Source organism: Triticum aestivum, chromosome 7A (genome assembly GCF_018294505.1).
Source record: "Triticum aestivum cultivar Chinese Spring chromosome 7A, IWGSC CS RefSeq v2.1, whole genome shotgun sequence".
Lineage (NCBI taxonomy): Eukaryota > Viridiplantae > Streptophyta > Magnoliopsida > Poales > Poaceae > Triticum > Triticum aestivum.
In genome coordinates this window covers 103385714-103401026 of record NC_057812.1, presented here as the reverse complement: position 1 = coordinate 103401026, position 15313 = coordinate 103385714, and the positions used below count along the sequence as shown (strand labels likewise).

General features: G+C 48.3%; 3 protein-coding genes across 4 annotated transcripts; 2 read left to right on the top strand and 1 right to left on the bottom strand.

Moving 5' to 3' along the window:
• The first annotated feature begins 959 nt into the window (after positions 1–959).
• On the top strand, positions 960–4250 carry LOC123153137 (uncharacterized). 2 transcript variants are annotated; one of them, XM_044572402.1, is made up of 8 exons: positions 960–1301; positions 2295–2375; positions 2545–2579; positions 2669–2777; positions 3113–3201; positions 3586–3694; positions 3796–3933; positions 4033–4250. In XM_044572402.1, the coding sequence occupies exons 1-8, from the start codon at positions 1050–1052 to the stop codon at positions 4108–4110; spliced, it is 891 nt and encodes a 296-aa protein (XP_044428337.1). In that variant the 5' UTR covers positions 960–1049; the 3' UTR covers positions 4111–4250. The 2 variants fall into 2 exon arrangements, with proteins under 2 accessions (XP_044428337.1, XP_044428338.1); XM_044572403.1 differs by having other exon boundaries at positions 961–1283.
• A 138-nt stretch (positions 4251–4388) lies between these two features.
• LOC123153117 (exocyst complex component EXO70B2-like) lies at positions 4389–10727 on the bottom strand. The gene is made up of 2 exons (XM_044572394.1): positions 10626–10727; positions 4389–6248 (listed from the first exon to the last, which is right to left on the bottom strand). Exons 1-2 carry the CDS (start codon positions 10725–10727, stop codon positions 4488–4490), a joined length of 1863 nt encoding a protein of 620 aa, XP_044428329.1. The 3' UTR covers positions 4389–4487.
• Positions 10728–13513: 2786 nt separating this feature from the next.
• LOC123152577 (BTB/POZ and MATH domain-containing protein 2-like) lies at positions 13514–15088 on the top strand. Its single transcript, XM_044572092.1, has 2 exons — positions 13514–13622; positions 13743–15088. The coding sequence occupies exon 2, from the start codon at positions 13929–13931 to the stop codon at positions 14796–14798; it is 870 nt and encodes a 289-aa protein (XP_044428027.1). The 5' UTR covers positions 13514–13622; positions 13743–13928; the 3' UTR covers positions 14799–15088.
• Positions 15089–15313: the final 225 nt, after the last annotated feature.

Here is a 15313-nt window from a genome sequence, read left to right as displayed (position 1 = left end):
GCCAAAAACTATACACCGTATATTTAGGAACGGAAGGAGTACTATTTTATCCGGTTGAAACTATATTATTTGACTATATATTTGAATGCAAAAGTTGTTTGCGAAACAATGCAAAAATGAGTTATTTGTTGAAATAAGGCGGCTAGCCGGCCACGCCACCACATATGGGGCGGTGCGTTGGGTGCACTGCTGATTCAAATATAAAACATGACGGATGTCAGACGGATGGCCGACCCAAACGGACAAAAACAGACAAAAATGTCATCTGTTTGGGTCGGTCCGTTGGAGTTGCTCTAACGTTGATCAAAAAATCAAAATAAAAAATGCTGCAAGGGAAACCCCACCGTGTTCAAACGGAATCAAACTTGGAGCTTCGCCAGAGCCGAGAACGGGAAGCGATGGCGAGAAGACAGGAAAGGAGCTCGCCAACTCAACCTCGACCAGCGAGCAAACATGTCTCGACAGCTGTTCACCTGCACTACGTATCTGGTGGGACCGCGACGTGACCCCGAAAAGATATCCATTTTTTTATCATGGATCACCACCGCGACACTTTGCAAACCTCTTCGCCCCGAGCATCTGACTATCCGAGACGCAGAGAGAGGAGAGAACGATCACATTTTTTTTTAGCATCAGTATAGACACAAACCCTCATATACCTTATGAACGCAAACACGCACCTCCTATCCCTATAAGCATCTCTGAAAGACTGAGCCGGCACATCATCTTGAGATTTACGAAGTCGTCGTAGGCGCCTCGTCGTCGACGGGAACGTCTCCTTCTACTGAAAGCGCATCGCCAGAAATTCTGAAATAAATGCAGGAATAATGCGAACATCAAGATTTGAACCAGGGTAGGTTGAGGATATCAGTGTCCAGCTAACCGATTCGCCGAACGATCGCATCTCAGCCGAGAAGAGAAAACAGGAACTGATTTTTTTAATCCTTTTTCTCGTCAGAACAAAAGGACGTGTGGGCGTGCGATCTTAACGGTAGTCTCCGCCCACCGCTGCGACGAGGCAAGCGGCATTGACGAGGCCGCGACGGGCCATGGAAGTGGAATCAGCCGCCGAGCTGCAGGAGCGGCGGCGGCCGCCGTGGCGCCGCACGGTGGCCGTTCAGGCCGCGCTCTGCCTCGCGCTCTACGCGGCCTTCAACCTCGGCGAGCCGCAGCTCCGGCCGCGGGGCGGGGGCGCGCTGGGCGTCGGCGGCGGCGGCCTCACCTTCCTCAGCGTCGCGGGCGGCGCGCGGACGCCCGCTGACCAGGCGCGCCTCCTGAGGCAGGTGCGTGCGTGTGCATCTGTACGGTCTCCGCGTTCGATTTCTCGTCTTCCGCATCCTCTCCTCGTTGCGCTTCGATTTGTCATCATTTGGGCGCTCTGATTCGCCTCTGCCGGTGCCGGGGGAATTGCTTGGCGCGCGCGCTCTCTGTTCCGTCCAACCGCATCCTGTTCGTAGCGTGTTTCCGTTCGTTTTCACTTTTCAGCGTGGTGCTGCGAACTGTAGTTACTGCGCCGAGTGTGCCACTGAAGAAATTGTAACCGACCACGATGGTAGATTGCTTCGTGTTCGTGATGCTGTTATAGAAAATTGCTAGTATTTGGTAACTGTAGCCGAATAAAATTTTCATCAGTTAATATGGCCAAGCATCTCTGTGAAATTCATAGTATTTGGAAAAGTTTATTCATCCTTGTAGTTGTTAACTAAAAGGGGCTCATTGAGAAAGAAGGGGTTTCGCCATTTTGATGTGGATTTGCTTACTGTATGTGTGTGGTGTGCTGTGCTCGTTGGAGGTTACTGCCTGCACGATGTCACTGATTCTGCTCAATCAGGTGATGGCCTACACATTTGCAGATCTAGGACTGGTATCCGATGATAATCTATAGGGTGGTCATTGGACTTACCTGGGATGGAACATGCAACATGTTTGCCCCTAGTGAGGCACATGTGCCCATCATGATCTAACCCGACTCATGGCCATCGATTAGTTAATGATCCAGTGTACTGTGTTCACATAACTAAGCGACGAATTAGTCTGATTCTCTACCAACCCTTTCCTGGCACATTTTATTTTCCAACCATCCTTTCCTGGCACATTGTGCTCTAGATCTCAAAGGAAGTGACACAGTTCTATTTTTATATGCTTCGTGTGGACTGGGAATGTTTAGTGTCATGTGACATTGGTTAACAATTTTGCTCTTTCCCTGTCTTGAAGAAGACAACATCAGATTCATATTCTAGCAATGTATTGTGGGTTTAATTCTTAATAATGCATATATATGTATTTTTATGAAGATGGAAAGCACAACAAAGGTTTATGAAGTCAAGTTAGTGCTGGATGTTGCCCGATTTGGCGATGACCCACTTGGGCAAAATGTAAGTACTTTAATTCATGCTAATAAAGTAATAATACTGGAATACTTTGTAAATGTGTGAAGCATACCGTTCTCCATTAGTGATGTTGTAGGTATCAGAGAGATTTCAGTTGGCCCAACTAAATAAACCAAATTCTAACTTGTGCTCTATTTCTCTTTCTGTCTTCCAGGGTTCTCTGCACTTCCAAGCTCTGAATATCCCCTGGTATACTAGTTATTCCTATCTGAAATCTCATATGGTTTGCTCTCTGATGTGTGTGCATTGTATGACATGAAAATCCGCTTCATCCTCAGGTATTCCACTACATCACATGGGCAGATTGTTAGTAATTTCTTGAAGAAAGTGAAGATGCCATACGACCAAATTCTGGAAATTGTTGGTGTTGATACAGGGCCTCTTGAGGTATTATATTTTATTGGTAAACAGTTTTGAATTTCTTGTAGCAGGCAACTTATCTGATAAACAACACGTTGTCTGTGCACTGAGTATGTGATTATGTCAGCATCCTGCAATCAATAATGATCATCAATTATTCTATCTTTACTTGAGTATTGTTTTTTACCTCCTTATTATCCCCCTTGCACTGATTAGTTCAGGACTCTGCAATCTTTTTTGGCACAATATGGTTGCAATTTAAATTAGTGCTTGGATTGCTTTATATGGAGAGTTTGTGCGATATCGTGGAATAGGCTGGCCTTTATGGATTCTTTCTGATTGATTTTCTCATTTGGTTAAAGGATCTTCTGCATGATGGCAAAATGAGCAATTCTAGCAGGGAACAAATTACATGGCTGGAGCAAACACTAGCGCTGACCAGCAATAACTGGTATATGTTTACTACTGGTCGAATATGCCTGTTTAACAATTGTTTTTGTATTGTTGAAGGAAGAAATGATTCTAGTCTATGCACTAGTTCCTCCTGCTCGTATGAGCTGCATTACTAATCTGTCTTCATGTTCTGGAAAAACAATGCATATATATTCTTCATAAGTGGACTGTGTAAGTGTATGTTCAATTCATAGAAGAATTAGAGGGCCAGCAACTCAGCATCAGCTTGAACATAGTATAAGAAAATACTAAATAATCTCTTTCAAGAAAAAAAAATACTGAAGGAATTACTATGCTTATTGCAAAAGTGACACATGAACATGTATGCACACATTTCTGTATTAAGGTCATAATGTCTAACATTATTTTTATTTTAAGCCAGGAAAATAGTTGTTGGATATGATCCATTAGTTGATTGCAATGAGGTGCACACAACAAAAACAACAAAGATCTATGAGCCACTCCGGCATATTTTTGAAAAATACGCAGTGGTAATTCCTTCTTTTCTGGAAGAAGCTGTAATTTTTCTATTCTCTTTGTCGATGAAAACTTCACATCAGTGATTGCTTATCCTTGGCTGCTTGGTATACAGAATGCATATGTAAGCACTGGTGGTTCTTGTGGACACTTCCATCATGACAATTCAATGTCATATATTCAAAACCCCATCCCTGGAGATCAAACGGATTTAGATGGTTTCTTCTTGCATAGAGTCAGCCCTCTAGAGATGGTGAGTTTAGACTGACAGTTGCTCCTTTTTTTTTCTTTTCTGAATATCAGATTGAAACACTAGAATTTGCATGTAACCCTTCTTTTGTGAACTTGTCAGGAAACCCTGTTGATAAACTTAGACGGCGAGGTTGTTCAAAGATCTGTAGTTCACCAGCATGGAAGGGAAGCCATGTAAATGCCTTCTTTTCACTTTCTAGTCAACAATGCAAACATGCCGATTCTGTTTTCACCATTGATCGCTCTGTATTCCGTTGTTTGCTTACATATGCCGTGTTTGTCAATAGAAAGACTTCTGCCATTTGTTGGTACTGCATCTGTCTCTGTCTCTCTCTCTCTTAAATGTCAGCATATGATGGGTGTTGCAGCGGTTTTGGGGATTCAGGTGTTTGTGTATTGGTAGTGTTTAACCATCTATCTTTGCTGCAAAACTGAATGCTTCTACGTAGTACATTGAGAGTTTCTGAATCCAGTTGCAAGTGGATAGGCGCCAGCACAAGCTGGTCTCTGGCTCAGAATTTCAGATACAACATGCAGTGCGAAGCTTTCAGTCTACTAGCCTTCGAACAGCTCCGACAACTGATTCTCCAGCTCCTCCGCGGTGCGCCCTGCCGGCACCTCAACCTCCGGGTGGTCGTCGAGGTACCGACGGTATGCCGGCACGACATTCCCCGACACGGTACTCCGGAGGGCGGCCCGCAGCGCTGGGCTGGGCACCTTCCAGCCTCTCTGCATGCTGCACGCGTTCTCCAACGCCAGGTAAAATGCGCTCAGCGGGTTCCGTCGCCGGAGGGCGTTCAGGGCTCCTGGCTTCCCGTCAAGGCGCGACACGACGGTCCCCCAGGAAACCTGCAGGTAAGCTTTGATGTAACCCTCCATGCGCTCCTCGCGGACGAGCACCCAGCTGGGCGGCAGGAGCATGCTGAGGTCGGAGCGCACGGCGCGGCGCAGGATGGCGCTCGTGTTGTTCAGCATGAAGATATGCCTTAGCCCTGGGAACGCGAGCGCGGCGGACTGCTCCTCCAGCACGGCCTCCAGGCACGAGATCAGCTCCGTCACCAGGCCGCTCTCGTCGGGCGCGAGCGGCGTCGTTGGCGGCGAGTCGGTGTCGGCGTCGCCGTTGCCGGCGGCGAGGACGAAGTAGAGGGGCACGCGGTTGCGCAGCATGCAGCGGAAGTAGCCCATCCAGAAGCCGACGCACGGGTGCACCTCGCCGCCCTGCGGCATCCGCCACGGGTACTGGGGCGCGCGTATGAACGCCCTGAGGTCGCGCACGCAGCGCCGGGACGCGTCCACCAGGCCGGCCAGCGCGGCGTCGGACGCGGCCGTGACGGGGTGGTAGGGGGGCCACGAGAACATCCTGGCGAGGCCGGGGTAGGCCACCGAGACCGGGGAGTGCACGTCGAGCGCCGCCAGCAGCTTCGACGGGGAGCTCCCAAGCGCGACGACGGAACCAGCCAGCCTCAGCATCGCGCCGGCGCTTTCGGCCGCGAGCTGCCCCAGCGCCGCCAGCTCCCCCGCCGCTGCGTCGTTGACCGGGTTGCGGACCTTCCGGTGCCGGTGGCGGAAAACGCGTTCCATGGTGCCGAGCGCCTGCGCCCACGCCCTGACCCTCCTCCCGACCTCCCGCCGCGGGAGGCTTCGGCGGTCGTCCATGTCCAGCACCCAGCCGACGTCAAAGCCGGCAAGCCATTGACGCAGCGCGTCGGCACGCGGAGCGGTGGCGGCGGCGGAGAAGGCTGGGAGGAGGAGGACCATGCGCTGCAGGTGCTTGTCGACGTCGGCCAGGACGCAGGAGGAGGACGAGGAGATCGGACGGAAGCTGCTGGGGTCGACCTCGGCGAGCACAGACGGGGAGAAAAAAGAGACGTGGCGCCGGAACTCGCGCGGGTCGTCGGGGCAGTACTCGTCGGTGGTGGCGGAGCCGTCGTCGCTGTCGATGGAGGGGTCGGAGAGGGAGGTCGGGCTGCTGCCTCCGCTGCTGGAGCTGATCTCGTGGTGCCCATGCATGGCGGCTGCTGTGGTCAGGTCAGTCAATGGAATCCTAGCGTAGCATTTTCCTTTTTTGGAGGGGAAGTCCAAGCGTAGCAGAAGTAGTGAGAGTAGCGCTGGGGAAAAATTGTGGCTAGCGTCGACAAGAACGCACGCGTGCCGGAACGGTCTGGGACCGGGCTGGAGAGGTTCTCCCGGCCTGCTGATGTGGACATCTCTGAACCCCCGGATCAGCCGAGGTGATGGCAGACCGAGGAATGATCCTTTGCGTGACAGACCGAGCCACCGAGAGCTGAAGATGAATGAGAACTTGGTCGAATTGTACTACCGCGAGGAGCTCATGTGGAGGCAGAGGGCCAGGGTAGAGTGGTTAACCGCAGGGGACAGGAACACCAGATTTTTCCACATGAGGGCCAGTCTGAGGAGGAGAAAGAACATGATAAAAGCCCTTTCTAATGCCTTGGGGGTGCAGGTGAGTGAACCAACGCAGCTTAAGGCTTTGGTACAAGAGTTTTATGAAAATCTTTATACCACTGAAGGGGTTCAGGGCATAGAAGAGGTGACAAACCATGTACCTTCAAAGGTAACTCCAGAGATGAATGCAGTCTTGTGTGCTCCCTACACTCGCGAAGAGGTGAAAGTTGCTCTTTACCAGATGTTCCCGACAAAGGCACCGGGGCCTGACGGATTTCTTGCTCATTTTTACCAGAGGCACTGGGACCTGTGTGGAGAGGAAGCAACTAATGTTGTACTACGGATTGTCAAGGGGAGGAGAGTGTTGAAGCAATTAATGAGGCTGTATTAGTCCTCATCCCCAAAATAGCTAGCCCGACAATGATGTCTCAGTTCAGGCCAATAAGCTTGTGCAATGTCCTTTACAAAATAGCTTCTAAGGTGATAGCAAACAGACTGAAACAGATTCTGCCTGATATTATCTCCTAGGAACAATCGGCCTTTGTGCCGGGAAGGCTCATCACCGACAACATCATATGCGCTTATGAGTGCCTTCACTTTATGAAGAGGAATAGGTCGAAGAGCAATAGTTTCTATGCACTTAAGCTTGATATGATGAAGGCCTATGATAGGTTGGAGTGGCCATATTTGCAGGCAGTAATGGTTAAGCTGGGTTTTGATCAGTCATGGATCAACACGATGATGGGTATGATTAACTCCGTATCTTTCTCTGTCTTATTTAATGGAGAGAGGCTACAACAATTTAAACCCACGAGAGGTATTAGACAGGGAGATCCCATTTCCCCTCATCTCTTTTTAATTGCAGCAGAGGGCCTTTCGTGCCTTTTGAAATCTCGTTCTCAGTCATCAGCTCTTCAAGGCATTAAGGTGGCACCTACGGCTCCGGCAGTAAACCATCTTTTGTTCGCAGATGACAGCATGTTGCTCTTCAAATCGAGTATTGAGGGTGCTAATGAAGTATCAAACCTGCTTAATGTCTATTGTGCCGCCTCGGGGCAGAGAATCAATAATGAGAAATCATCAATATTTTTTAGCATGGGCTGTCCTCAAGTAATGAAAGAAGGTATTATGAACTCCTTGAATGTACACAATGAATCCCTCAGTGACAAATATCTGGGACTGCCTACAGATGTTGGCCAATCAGTAAGTGGAACTTTCAGATATCTCAGGGACAGAGTTTGGGAGAAAGTTAGAGGGTGGATGGAGAAGTTATTATCAGTGGCCGGAAAAGAAGTCTTGATTAAGAGTGTAGCTCAAGCTATCCCTGTTTTCTCTATGGCTTGTTTCAGACTGCTGAGGGGCCTATGTGACAGCATTACTTCGATCATCCGTCAGTTTTGGTGGGGCAGTAAGCGTGGAAAACGGAAACCCAGCTGGGTATCGTGGGAAGAGATGACAATACCGAAAAGTCTTGGGGGCATGGGATTCAGAGATATAGAGGCGTTCAACCTAGCATTGCTCTCCCGCCAAGCTTGGAGGATGTTAGAAGATCCGTTAACGCTTAGCTCAAGAATTCTCAAGGCAGTCTACTTCCCTTTCTGCTCGTTTTTGGATGCTGAACTTGGGCCTCATCCTTCACGGATTTGGCGATCACTTCTTGATGGCAGAGAGATCCTCAGGCAGGGGCTGATCAGGAGGATTGGAGATGGTAAATCTACAAATGTGTGGACAACAAACTGGATACCGAGGACAGGTTTGAAGCGGCCGATTCAGTCGCTAATTCAGGAACCACCGACGATGGTCTCGGAGCTCATTGATGCCACAACGGCAACATGGAATGTCGAGCTAGTCCGCTCGGTATTTACAGCATATGATGCTGAGTTGATCCTGCAAATTCCACTATGTACCCGGCAGATTGAGGATTTTTGGGCTTGGCATGAGGACAGAAGAGGGATCTTTTCAATTCGGTCCTGTTACCGTATGATAATCAATACAAAGTTGTCCAGAGAAGGCTGGCTAGAAGAAAATGCAGGGAGGTCTAGTACCGATGCAGAAGGGAAAGCTTGGTCTTCGCTTTGGCATCTACGTGTTCCTTCAAAACTGAAAGTTTTTCTTTGGAGGTTGGCGAAACAATCGTTGCCGACTGGAGACGTTTTGAACCACAGGAATATGGCCACTACCAGTGTGTGTAGTATGTGTGGAGCTGAAGATAGCTGGCGCCATTCTTTGATGCAATGCAACATGTCTAGATGTGTTTGGGCCCTAGCAAAAGAAGAGATGGTGCAGCACATGTTATGTACCGAAGAATCTGATGCGAAGTCTTGGTTGTTTATCATGCATGATAGTATGTCAGGGGATGAGTTCACTACTATGGTAGTAACTCTGTGGGCAATCTGGAGTGCTCGGAGGAAGGCGATACACGAATCAATATTTCAGAGTCCTTATTCCATCCATGGTTTTGTTGCCTCATACCTTTCGGAGATTAAGGTACTACAACCAGCTAGTGCAATCAAGCCCCCAAGATCAGTTACTAGTCCTTGGCACTGGATTCCGCCACCGGACGGGATGTTCAAAATCAATGTTGATGCAGCAGTGTCGCGACATGGCAGGTATGGAGCGGTTGCAGCGATTTGCAGGAGTGGGGAGGGCCTCTTTCAGGGAGCCTCGACAGTATATTTCAACAATATCAGCGACCCTGCCACCCTCGAGGCGCTTGCTACCAGAGAAGCCTTAGCCTTGGCAGAGGACCTCTATCTTCAACAGATTTTAATTGCTTCTGATTGTTTGGAAGTTGTGGAAGCCATCAACAAGGGATCATCTTCAGTCTACAGTGCAATCCTACATGAGATAAAGGACCGCTCTTCTGCTTTTCTACATGCTACTTTTAAGCACGAAAATAGAACTTCGAATACCGAAGCACACAATCTTGCAAAGCACGCACTTTCTTTGGGGGCTGGCCGCCATGCTTGGTTAGGTCAGCCCGGTGATCTTAACTTCATCCCTGTAAACATTGTGACAGATGAATAAAGCTTTGTGTGATTGTCTCAAAAAAAAGCCGAGGTGATGGCGGGAGCTCAGAATGGTAGCAGCGGCTTGTTCGAAGAAAAAAAAGCGAAGAAGACGGTGCTTAGTTTAAACACAATAGCTATACGCGTAAGTTGATGGGCAGTACTCTGCGCCAGCGCACCGGCACGAGTTTCGGCCGGTCCAACCCGAGCCACTCGATCTGGACGTGCGAGACCGTCTGATCTGTCCCGCATCCCCTTTCGTCATCCTCCGCACAGGGGAAAAAGGGGAGGAAAAAGCGAGCGTCGCCGCCACTCGCAGGATCCCGCACGCTAGCCCCCGCTGCCCTCCTTTGTACCCTCGTTGCTTTTGCTCGCCGCCGGCGCTCACAGCCTAGCCGCTGCTGGCAAAGAAAAACGCCACCCGCCTTCACTGCCACCGGCGAAGCAAAAAATGCCGGTTCCAGCAAAATCGAATGACGGTTGGAGCAATTTTTAGGCTGGTTCCAGCAAAATCAAAACAAAAACAAAAGGGGTGGTAGCAAAAACTCCTGATGCTTCGAGCAAGACTCTGGTAGTAGCAAAATGGCAACTCATATAGTAGCAAAAATCCGAGACGGTTGCAGCAAAAAGAAAGCCATCACCGCCTGGTGGATGTAGTAAAAATTATCTTCGGTTCTAGCAAAATCAAAATATGATTGTAGCAAAAAATGTCTTTGTTTCCAGCCAGCTCGTCGGCTCGCCGAGGCCGCTCGCAAAAATCAATTGCGAAAAAAAGAATGATTCCAACTCTACTTCAGGCGGTTCCAGCAAAACCAAAAGCTGGTTCCAGCAAATTCAAGAGCTGGTTCCAGCAAAAAACACAAATGCAACAAAAAATCAAAACGTTCCTCATCACTGCAACTCCTGAAGAAATTTGGTTCCAGCAAAAAAAGCATTGGGTTCCAGCAAACTGAATCACTGGTTGTAGCATATTGCTTCTCGAGCCCGTTGCAGCTGAGGAAGAAAGGCCGGTTCCAGCAAAAAAATGGCTGGTTCCAGCAAAAAAGATTGTTGGTTCCAGCATCCTCGATCCATGCTCGTGCACCGCATGCTCGTGGTAGCAATTCTCAACGCAGGTTGTAGCACGCCACGCTGGCGTTTACAGCTCCTCCATGGCCGGTTGCAGCACGACATGCCGGTTCATGGCGTGGGGACGACTGCCTATTCTAGCTCGTCGGGCGCGCCATTGCAGCATCCCACAAAGCGGTTCTAGCTCGCCGTTGCCACAGGCGCAACTCACCGTGGTCGTGCGCGTATCTCGCTGCTGCAACGGGCGCAGCTCGCTGAAGTCGTGTTTCCCTTCGTCAAAGAGGAAAGAGGAGGTGGTGGTGGACGCAGCCATAGTAGGATAGAAGAAGAAGAAAATAGGGCGGCAGCCATGGCCGGCCGGCACCGCCTGTCGCCGGTGGTAGAGGGCAAGCAGAGATGAAGGAAGTGGGGGAAAGGGGAAGGCGGGGGAGCGCAGCTTGTGTGCGGAAGAGATGGTGTTCGTGGCGAGGAAGAACGAGTGGATCTGGTTCGTCCTGAAGAGATAAGAGAAGAGAAGAGCGATGGGCGATGAGCTGATCTGACGCGTGTACCCTGCAGTGCGCGCGTGGCTAGCGAAGGGACCAGCCCAAGTTTGGGCCGCTTTGCCGGCTGCAAACGTTTACCTATGTTGATTGACTTTACAATTTAGGTAAGTCAACTTTATAAGAGGAGGAATCACAGGAGAGGAGAAAGAAAGCTGGAGGATTTGTTAGTTTAAAGCTATGTGAGGTTCGTGTGGCAGTACTACGTTGTTTCTGATGCAGTCACCCGGGTTTGCAGTGTTGCTCGATTTGCATATCAACGCGTGTCTACGTCATACATGCGTCGTACTTAACGCAATAATGCATGCCACACACGGTCATGGATGCTTCATTCCGAAATTCATAGTGGACTTTTGGACACCAATTTTGGTTTTAGTTCTCTTTTCGCGAAGGACTTTGATTCGTTACGTGTGCTGAGGTGGCACCTGATTGCCAGGTGAAGCATTGACCTGAAAGTCTTTGGCCTCTTCGGGATTTGACAGGCGTCATGTCCAGGTCTAAAAATTGACGGAGAAATGCGGGTAATATATTACTATAATTTAAACTTTGATGAATCACCGGCCATCTCTTCCACTCCATCCTCTCCTTTGCGAGCGTAATGACTAAGACCCTGTTCGGGAATTGTCTAACTCCATAGAATACGGGAGCCGACGGAGCACCACTTTCGCAACTCCGAGAAAATACACGGCAGGCCGCTCCCCTCCGGCCGCTTCAGGAGCGAAGCTGTGGAGCCAGAGAGTTGCCGAACAGACACTAAATCGAACCATAGCTGCTTCTCCTTCTCGGCATGTATAAAGGAGCAGAGACTGCTTGCTACGCCGTATCAACGGTACATGGCTATTCTTGAGCTCAAATGAGCTCGGATGAACAGTAACATCGATAAAAATATTTTTTCTTAAAAATCTGATTTTTTTGTGTGTGGAACATTGACAAATGTTCGTAGTGCCTGCAAAATTTCATAATGAAATCACATTCATAGTGAAGCAAAAAAACGATGCTCCAAAAATGCCATTTTCAAAAGCATTTTGGAGTGTTGATTCTTTTGCCGTAACTTTCACGAATGTCATTTCAAACTGAAAAGTTGCAAGCTCTCAAAACATTTGTTAAAGTTTGCCACAAAGAGAATTCAGGAATTTTTTCCAAATTTTCTTCCATTTTTACCGTTCATGGGGAGCTCATTTGAGCTTGTGAGCGGTTGGGGACTTTTTGTATCAACATAATATCTCAAAACGCTCGTCAAGCCTACAACAATCTGGCCTGCTAGGACCGTTCGTTAGGGTTTCTCTTTCTCTCTCCCATCTGTAATGGATAGGGCTCTCATCCCCTCCAAGTTTCGTCGACGAGTCCATGGATCCACCTTTCCTTAGGTTTTTTCCCGCAGGGCAGCGTTCTGGCGTACGCCGGCGTCTAATCTTCGTGTTGGTCTTCCGGGCTATGATCCTCCTCGAGTCTGTCCGTTAGAACGGAGTCAACGGAGCTCCGGCGTATATTCCTGCCCTCTCCTTGGGACGGCGAGGTAAGGGTTTCTCGCCGTGCGTGTGTGCCGGCGAGATTTTGTGCCAGCTTCTTCAGACCGATTAAAAGGGTTTAATGGTGACGACTACGACTCTGGGGTGCTGGTCCTTAGGGGCACGTGCACGAAGACTTCCTAGATGTCATCGAGAAGGTCAAGCCCGCTTCGGTAGGGAAGCAATGACAATGACGCGTCAGCAACTTGTTCTGATGGTAGTAGTGGTTGTTTGACGGTGCAGAGTTCTCGATGTAATATTTATTATGTTTAAAATGCTTTGTACTTTTTTATGAATCTTGATAATAGATCTGGTCCTTTTTCACAATAATTAAATAAATCATTACTACTCCATGTATCGATTTTTCAAACCATCTGTAAGTGATGCTAGCAGTATGCTACATACTCACTCCGTTCCTTTATGTAAAGTGTATTATTTTTGATACGGTGACCAAGACACATAATTATTGACAAATTAGGAAAAAATTACCCTTGTCAAATTTGTTGATTAGTGGCAAGTAAATCAGTTAGCCCGGGAAAAATAAGAGATGCATGCAATCGATAGAGAGATACTTTTCTTCTTTTGCTACATTGGGAGATACAGACAATCACGACAGAGATACTTTCATTTTTTTGAAAGACCAACAAGGAAATTCTGAAAAATTAGAAGAAATGCATCTTATATTTTAGAATTTTGTCAAAAAACAAATACACGAACGGAGGGAGTACTTTCGAAGCTTCTTACAATCCTTACACACAAGCGCATGTAATAAAGGTAGCAAAAATTCAGTAAGAATCCAACAGCAACGCGGAGAACTGCTTCCAATAATGTAGAGAACCTAATCCAAAACGAATGGTCAAAAACAATTAGGAGTACGCCATTTTCAGGTCAAAAACATTTCCTTGTTTGTTTGAACCAGTAGCATACATGGAATCGAGGACGAAAGATTTGAGAGTTTTTTATGGGATGTCAAACGTGCTTCACGGGGAGCAGTTATGGGGGAAGCACGTAATTTTGCAGCACAGTCCGATAACTACCGTGTGAGAACAGTCCGATACGAAGCAACAAAAGACCCACGTCCCACGAGGTCTGCGTCTCCTCACCTTAAGATTTCCTCTGGTCTTCTTCGTCGCCGCCTACTTCTCCGATCATCTCAAGGTTGGGTTTCTTCCACCATCTAGTTTTCCATTCTTCTTTTCCCGTCCATTTTTCACATATGCACTTGCCAATGCGTTCAAATTTCTTCACCATCTGAATCGTGCGTATGCGCTGAGTTAGGGCACGCAGTTCAAAACTCCTAACCGCCGCCGTGGCTGGCGGTGGCGGTTCTTCCGTCGGCGGCGATCCTGCTCGTCCGTCAACACCCCGCATAATGCCGGCCACGAAACGGTGTCGAGGTGCACACCGGTGAAAGTGGAGGACAGTTACGTGTTCGAGATCTGCGGGTACAGCCATCACAAGGGCATGGGCATCGGCAAGGTCATCCGGTCCGGCTCCTTTTCCGTCGGGGGCCATGAGTGGGAAATCCGCTTCTATCCTGATGGTGATGGGCAACACAACGAAGATCACATGGCAATTTACCTGGAGCTGTTGAGCAAGGACGCCAGGGTGCACGCATCCTGCGACCTCAGGCTGGTCGACGGCGAAGGGTTGATGTGTTTCGTGCACAAAACAGAGCCGAGGATGTTCTGCCAAAACATGGAGAGCAGGTTTGCTCCACCCATCGGCACTCATTTCATAAAAAGGGGCGAGTTCGAAGCATCGGTGTACCTTCACGAAGACGGCCTCAAGATCAACTGCGCCATCACAGTCATCAAAGAACCTCGGGTCTCTGAAATAAAACCACCCCCTAGAATCGAGGTGCCGCCTTCGGACATCATATCGCATCTCGGCAGGCTGTTAGAAGCAAAGGAGAAGGCAGATGTCACATTCAGTGTAGCAGGAGAGACTTTCATGGCACACAAGACCATCCTCGCCATGCGGTCGCCTGTGTTTGAAGCGGAGCTCTATGGGCCGATGAGGGAGACGAGGGCACAGCTCGTAACCATCGAAGAGATGCAGCCTGATGTCTTCAAGGCACTCCTCTATTTCATCTATAATGATGCATTGCCAGCTGCTTTTGATGATCTTGATTGGGAAGGTCATATTGAAATGGCTCGGCACTTGCTCGTGGCCGCGGATCGATATGCCATGGAGAGGCTAAAGCTGTTATGTCAAAGCCTCCTTTGCGAGGATATTAACGTGCAGACCGTGGCAACCACGTTGGGCTTGGCTGATCAACATCACTGCGACGGGCTTAAGGATGCTTGCATTGAATTTATGTCCACTTCATAGGATATGGATGCTGTGGTGGCAAGCCCTGGTTATGGAGATCTCAAAAGAAATTGCCCTTATCTCTTGGTGGATGTATTGGAGAGGTCTAGTAAGCTTCACAAAACATAGATGGACTACTTGCTGTTACATGAATCTTTTTTTTTGTGGGCAACAATTACATGAATCTTAGAGAGCCTAGCTAATTATTTATGAAGCTATGTGAGTTACAAACTTACAATGCTATATTCTTCTTGAGTTAGCTCATCAAAAGTTCAATATATTTATTAGTTAGACCTGTTTTCCTGTTTGTGACCGGCTATTTGAATCCGTTGACAACCTGAATATATGATTTATCCAGCTGTATACCAATTTCTCTTCTCCCTAATTGTATTAAAGATATTGTTCTATGGAAAATCCATTTGTTGTGTCTAAACTAAGTTGAATATGATACCTGGATCTTTTACATTAACAAGTATAGCTATTATGGTCTCACCACCACGATAAAAACACTCTCGAACATAACAATGTTGCTATGG

Coding starts and splice junctions, on each gene's coding strand:
- LOC123153117 (XM_044572394.1), bottom strand. CDS start 10,727: ATGGCTGCGTCCACCACCACCTCCTCTTTCCTCTTTGACGAAGGGAAA. Junction 6,249..10,625: donor GAGATACGCGCACGACCACG/GTGAGTTGCGCC, acceptor TCCTCGCGGTAG/TACAATTCGACCAAGTTCTC.
- LOC123152577 (XM_044572092.1), top strand. CDS start 13,929: ATGGGCATCGGCAAGGTCATCCGGTCCGGCTCCTTTTCCGTCGGGGGC.
- LOC123153137 (XM_044572402.1), top strand. CDS start 1,050: ATGGAAGTGGAATCAGCCGCCGAGCTGCAGGAGCGGCGGCGGCCGCCG. Junction 2,580..2,668: donor CAAGCTCTGAATATCCCCTG/GTATACTAGTTA, acceptor CTTCATCCTCAG/GTATTCCACTACATCACATG. Junction 3,202..3,585: donor GCGCTGACCAGCAATAACTG/GTATATGTTTAC, acceptor ATTTTAAGCCAG/GAAAATAGTTGTTGGATATG.